Genomic DNA, 6715 nt, shown 5'->3' with positions numbered 1-6715 from the left:
AAAAGAAAAACTCAACGCACGGCAACCGGCTGTTTTGCTGAGTCATCAAGGCACAAATTATTTTGCTGCCACATCTGATCCCAAAAACTGCTAAAGTACCAGGCGAACATAAATCAGCAGCAGGTTGCTGCACTAAAATCAAAAAAAAAGTGCGGCATACTTTCAGGGGGCTTTTTAAAATTATCGTCAAGTGCTACCCATCGCCAATCAGTGCTGCCCATCGCCCAGCTGTATTTCAGCGCTGGGCAGCACTGGCACATTTAAATTTTCAGCCCGAAAGTATGCAACACATTTTTTTTACTTTAGTGCAGCAACCTTCTGCTGATTTATGTTCGCCTGGTACTTTAGCAGTTTTTGGACTCGGACTCGGCTGCAAAACGACTTTTGTTTTTTGATGACGTCAGACAACAGCGACTGACTGAGCGTATGGTGCGGACCAGCCGCACAGCTAGGACAACAGTGCAGGCCGTCAACTGTAACAGTAGCAAATTGAAAGTTGCACATACAGAAAATTTTAAAAGCAGCGTAACCTGCTACTGATTGCTGTTCGCCTGGTATTTGGGGCGGTCAGCAAGATGCTTGTAAATCACAACTTTTGAATGTCGGCAGCGAGCTATATAATTAAGTCAGAGTTTGTTTAATATGTTTATTTATTTCAATTATTTAGTAGAAGCATCAAGTACAATAATTGTATAAATAGTTTCGTTTTCCATGTGTCGTTGTGTGAGTGTGTGTGTGTTTGTCTTTGATTTATATTGCAAGTTAAATATTGCATAGACTAAATGCTAGATAAATACATATACACCCATAGCACAGATTACATCTATGTAGATTCTAGAAGCGTACGCAGAACAAAGAGTTTTTGTAAATTACACACGATATTGCTAATTTGTATTACTTAGTGAAATATTATCTGGTAATACGCATGACTTTTGTGGGGGGCTTAGAATTAATACCCTTGCAAAGGCTAATCACGAAATGTTTTACTTGTTACAGGAGATGTCGCAGGCTCGTCATTAATTATGTATATATGTTGATTAGTTCAAATCTATCTTGATGAATTTTTGCATGGATAAGTCTAATTATGCAGCTGTATTATGTAGCTTTTAGAAGGAAGGATCGCATGGCTCTAATTAATTAATCGGACTAGTATATCAAATAGCTTCCATCGCTTTAGACATTGATTTGTTTTTTCCTGGAGTACACTTCCTAGTCTTTTGTCAGCAAGGGTATTTAATCTTCGGCATGCCGAGGTCACTTTATATTTGTTTATGTTTTGTATGTGGTTGGAGCTGTCCGTCTGGTCCGTGTGTCCGCCTACAGATAGCCATGGCCGGCCACCTCGGCTGGAATGAAGCCCTCGCGTCCGTCTCGCGTCTTTACGTAGAACCATTGGCGCTGATCCTTGGACTCGCGGCATTCGCAGAGCGTCACAATCTCGCCCTTGTGAACGACAATGCTCTCCGTGATGAAGTCCGCGTTGATGGCGACTAGAGTTTGGCGCAGTCCGTTCTGCTGTTGCCGCCGCAGCACACTCAACATGGCGCCCGCCGCGGGCGGAGCCTGGTGCGGAGTCTGTTGCGGTATCTGCTGCTGCGACTGCTGGAGGGGAGTGCTCTTTGGATGCAAATGCTGACCGTTGTGGCCATTGGTTATGTACGAAACGTTCGACAGACGCCGCACGGGCTGTGACTGCTGCTGCGCATGCAGATGCTTCTGCCTGGTCATCCTCTGCTGCTGCTGCTGCTGGAGTGTGACATATTCGTCGTTGGAGGCGCTGCGCACCGAGGCGGAGCCGGAGCCCAGCTGTTTGGTGGAGCGCAGCTGTGCATAGGCCTTCTCCACGAGCTTTGGCTGGGAGGCGGCGCGCAAATATAGCTTGTCCACGTGCTGCTCCCCGTACAAGGAGCCCGCCAGGCTGCCGCCATGCGATACCAGACTCTTGCTCGTGTTGTTGTTGTTGTTGTGCTCCTCGGCAGCTGCTGCTCCTCCTCCAGGTTTGGCGCTGCGCGGCGTGCGTGCCCCATCGGAGCGTGTGCCGCCGCGCAAACGTATCTCCTTCTCGGAGTCGGTCATGTTGCCGCAGGGTCGCGGAAAGATGTCCGCATTGGACTCCCAGCAGGGCGTTGGCTTGGAGCTACTGCCCCCACCCGTGGGCAATATGCCCAGCGGCAAGCAGCTGGCATAGCCAACGTAGCCCTCCTCGGCGTGCGGCGTCTGCACATAGAGCCAGTTCTGGTTCTTGAACACCGCATTCACGACCATGCCCAGCGGCAGCGGTATCTCCAGCTGATAGCCGCCGGGTCGCGTCTGATAGAGCGTGCTGGCCGTGGCCAGGACAACGGGTATATTGCCCGGTGCCGACAGCGAGCAACGCGACAGAAACTCATCCACATTGTGTATCTCGTAGCCAAAACGCTGGACACGATTGCGTTCCCGTTCGCGACGCTTGCGATGCCGATGGCGACGCGGCGGCTGCTGCGCGCCGAGGGCTCCTGCTCCGCCCCCTTCGGAGACGGCAACCAAACTGGGCTCCGAGTAGGTGCACTTCAGTGCATCCGCTGTCGTCGTCGTCGTGGTCGTCGCCGGGCTGGCGGCAGGAGCTCCCACGCCGGCGGCTCGCGCCTGCTGCAGCCGGCTGGCCAGCTTCTTGCGAATCTCGTTGCGCTTGCGCGCCAACAGCAGCGCCTCGTGGTGCACATCGCTGCGCGGAGCACGCTGCGGCGTGCAGACGAACAGCAGCTCTTTGGTGGTGGCGGCGGCCACGGGCGCGCCCAGCGGTGCGCTGCGCGTGCCCTTGTCCTTGTACTCCAGCAGATTTTGATTGCTGAAGAACTTTTGGCTTGCCAGCTGCCCGTTGCCCGGTGCCTGGTGGGCGGTGGGCGTGGTGGCGTAACCCGTAAGCGGCTCCGTGCCGCTGCCAGGCAGCTGCTTGACGCGATAGCGCTTCTTGCCCACGTCCAGCTGCGTGGGCACCGGCTCCGTGCGCTGCGGCGGCAAGGAGTTGGAGACATCGCCAGCGGCCGGCACATGTCCATTGCTGAGCGGCTGCTTCTCCACTTGCTTCTCCTTGGCTGTCTCCGCCTCGGGCGGTTCATTGGCTGGCGGCTGGGATTGGGTCTGGGGCTGGGACGGGGACTGGTGCTGCTCCCGCAGCACCCAGGTCAGTGAGATGCGCGGCCGTCGCAGGCTCAGATTCTGACCCATCTCTAATCTGTCCAGGCCTACAGCATGCTGCAGTTGTGGTGTGCTCTTGGCCCGAGCAGCGCCTAGCGGCGGCAACGCCAGCTCATCAATCTCCACATAGTCCGAGCTGTACTCAACGCCACTTGACTGACGATTCGGCGGCAGGGACGGCGGCGGCGGCGGCGGCGGCGGGGGCGTGGCCGTAAAATTGCCCACGGAACTGTCGCTGCTACCGGGCTGATGATGCTGCTGCTGTTGCTGGTGATGGAGAATCAAGGCGCAGGCGTGCAACAAGTCCGGACAATAGGCATCTGCAGGAGGAGAAAACTATAAATATGCAGCCAAAAGCAAGAGAAAGAGAGAGTGCTCGACGAGGAGATACCCTGTAGCCAGCAAAAAGCTGTAGCAGAAAGTATTCGAACTTCCTTTTTACGGCTTGTAGATGGCTGTGCTTCTTCTTCCTACAGCTGCACACTATAAAAAAATGCATTCATAAAAAACTTCGATGCTTAGAGTCCGATCTTAATGCAAGTTTCAGGGCAAAAATATGGCATATATAGCTTTGTATATACAAGAAATGCATTAGAGTTCTCCAAAAGGTGAATTGTTCTTCTACATTAATATATATATATATATTTTTATATATCGAGCCTCAGACGATCAAACGGACAGCTAGATGTATATTGCACAAAACCAGCATACCCCTTCTCACGCTTCTGCACAGGGTATAAAAGCCTATTGAACTTTCCCTGCAACAATTTCCTCAACAGCTTTCGTGTTTGTCCACTGTAGAGCGCTTTTACTGTACTAATTAGAACTCCTCTGCGTCCCTTGACTTACCTCTCAGTCCACGTGAGCTGCGTCTGCGCCGACGCTGGCGTCTGACTGCGCTGCCTAGCTCGCCGTCGTCGCTGGCGCTGCTCTGCTCGCTGCTGCTGCTGCTGCTGCTGGTGCTGGTTGCGAATCTTTGCTGCAGCTGCTGCTGCTGCTGCTGGAGTTCACGTAGACGACGTCGACGTCGTGCTTGCTGACGCGCTGCTGCTGCGGCTGCTGCTGCATGCTCTGCCGCTGGCTGCGGCGCCGGCGGCGGTGGTGCGGCTCGCTCCGTATAGCCCGGCGGCGGTGTCAGCGGCAGCGGGCAATAAAACGGCGGCGGCGGCGGCGGCGGTTGACGCAGTCGTCGATTTGTCTCCTCTAGAACGTAATCGTTCTGCTGCGCCTGCGCGTGCGTCGGCTGCGACTGCAACTGCGACTGCGACTGCGACTGCGACTGGTCTAGGCTGCGCGTGGAGTGTGGCGCAGCTGCCGCAGCGTGCTCTGCTGCATGTTGGCGATATGTGGGCGGAACTGATGCAGCTGTGGGAGAGAGCATCAAAGGGTATCACGATGAGAAGAAGAAGAAGGCAATAGAGCAAATCATGTCGAGCTTGCCCGACTGGCCAGATACCCTGTTAGTCGCATAAGACAACTGTGGAAGTGCAACAAATCAAGCTGAGATGAAGGCAGGGCAGTAAAAGAAAATTGAGCGTGCCCGACTAGCAGATACCCTGTAAGCGGTAAGCATAGCAACGACTCGTCTAAAGCTGTTGCTTAATATATTTTATGTTAATTATTTAAGACATACGATTATGACAAGGAATATATATAGACTATATAAGTTTGCAGATGCCAGCTGAGTTGCCTGTCTATTTCAACCCGGTGCAGGGTACATAAATAGCAACAACACCCCCACAAGGAATATTAAAAATATTTGCCAATATAAACGTCAACCTCTGAGCTCTGAGACCCAAGACAGAGCCTCAGACCCAGAGCCAGACACAGGCCTCAGTTGCGGTTGCAGTTGGCCACAGTTTCTGGCCACATTTATATGCGCTATCAAGGCCAAGATCAGCGCGAGCTGCGAAATGGCAAAGGCCAACAACAGCAACAGCAACAACAACAAGAAGCAGGAGATACGCAAAAAGCGTGGCCAATAAAATTGCAAAACTGATATGCTCAATGGCAACAACGTGCCAGAAGTGAGTAGTAAAATGTTAAAACGTGACGGTATTTCACAAAAATACCAAATATTGTATGATACCCAGCTACCTCTACTCTGGATATCCCTCCCTTGCCCTCTCTTACCCTCTCTCTCTCTCTCTCTCTCTTACTATATATCTTTCTCTATAGACCTCGCTCTCTCTCTATCTTTCTCTCTCTGTCCCTCTTTCTTAATGGGCCCGTTCTTGCGCTCACATTTGCACAATGCTCAAAAATGGGCAGCTTAAAGCGTATTGAAATGGGTGCTAACGACGTTTGAATACCCTTTCCCTTACGTATAATATAGAAGTTGGACTAGCTGCGTTTTTCAACTAAATTCGAGAACTAACGAAGACAGCATTTTGGAGACAATCATCAGATTGTACTGCAATAAGCAACAGGCTCTAATCGGGAGTTCCTGACTAGGGAATACCCTGAATACTCTTCTAGGCGATAGCTTTAAAATGAACGATTCATCGTTTATATATATATATACACTATTCTAGAAGCTACATGTCAAATTTGTCGACTCTAGCTCTGACAACATAAGAGATTTGCTCAAAAAACTGAATTTCGATATCGATTTTTATCGATTGCTTGGAAATGGGGCAAGTTATCGATTATCGGAAATAAAATCATGCTGAGCAGGCAGTGTAAGAATCAAGTCTCTAGCTCTTAGAGGTTTGGAGATCCTTGTCTTTAGGCAAAAACTGAATAATTGCCCGTTGTGCTGAAAATATTGCAGGCCGTCAATATTTTCAAATACAAGTTGCGGGCTAAATTTGGGCTTTAGATAAAAATAAGAAACTGTTGGTTTGGGTTTTCTAATTTTACTTTTAACTAAGCTATATCAAAACAAAAAACTGAATTAAAATTCATGATTGCGATCAATTCAGGTCAAGTCCGCTTTGCATCCATGCTATATACATAATCTAGTCGGGATATAATATGAACACTTATTCTACAAACTGAGCGACATAGTTAATGTACCTCCCTCTACCCTATATGCACAATAACTAAGGCCTGTTGAGGGCGCAGAAAGGATAAGACCCTGAAGCATAGCTGCAAAGCCGGCGGCTGTGGCTTTATCGACCTTTGCCAGTCAATCAGTCAGTCATTCAGTCAGTCAGTCAGTCAGTCATTCAGTCAGTCAGTCAATCAGTCTATCAGTTTGGGGTATGCCGCGGCAGAGAGTTAATCAAAAAAAGAGCTGCAACTGCGGCAGGCAGATCGTGCGAGGATTACATTGGGCGTGTGACGACAGGGTCAGGGACGAGAGGGATCGCGGGGCGGTGCGAGGCGAGGCAGTGAGGGGCGGGGCAAGTCATTCAGTGAGATCGTGAGGCAGCGGCCTTTAATGGACGCGACGTGAGCTGAGCTGAGCTGAGTTGAGGCGTGGGCGTGGCACGTCGGACGGGGCACAGAAATTGAAAGTGTTGCAAGGCAGCAAAATGTTGCCTCAGTTGTTGCAGTTGTTGTTGTTGTTGCAGCCTCTAATTAAACGGAGACG

General features: G+C 50.7%; 1 protein-coding gene across 3 annotated transcripts in view; it reads right to left on the bottom strand.

Moving 5' to 3' along the window:
- Positions 1-632: 632 nt before the first annotated feature.
- Positions 633-6715, bottom strand: part of LOC115762721 (serine/arginine repetitive matrix protein 1) — a 79506-nt gene continuing 73423 nt past the window's right edge. For all 3 annotated transcript variants that reach the window (XM_030705048.1, XM_030705049.1, XM_030705050.1), the window contains 2 exons: positions 4027-4542; positions 633-3497 (listed from right to left, as the gene is read on the bottom strand). In XM_030705048.1, coding sequence (XP_030560908.1) covers positions 1318-3497; positions 4027-4542 — 2696 coding nt within the window. In that variant the 3' untranslated portion in view covers positions 633-1317. The remainder of the gene's footprint in view (positions 3498-4026; positions 4543-6715) is intronic.

This window comes from Drosophila novamexicana, unplaced genomic scaffold (genome assembly GCF_003285875.2).
Source record: "Drosophila novamexicana strain 15010-1031.04,08,12 unplaced genomic scaffold, DnovRS2.1 tig00000644-arrow-pilon, whole genome shotgun sequence".
Lineage (NCBI taxonomy): Eukaryota > Metazoa > Arthropoda > Insecta > Diptera > Drosophilidae > Drosophila > Drosophila novamexicana.
This window is presented reverse-complemented; position numbering and strand designations above follow the sequence as displayed.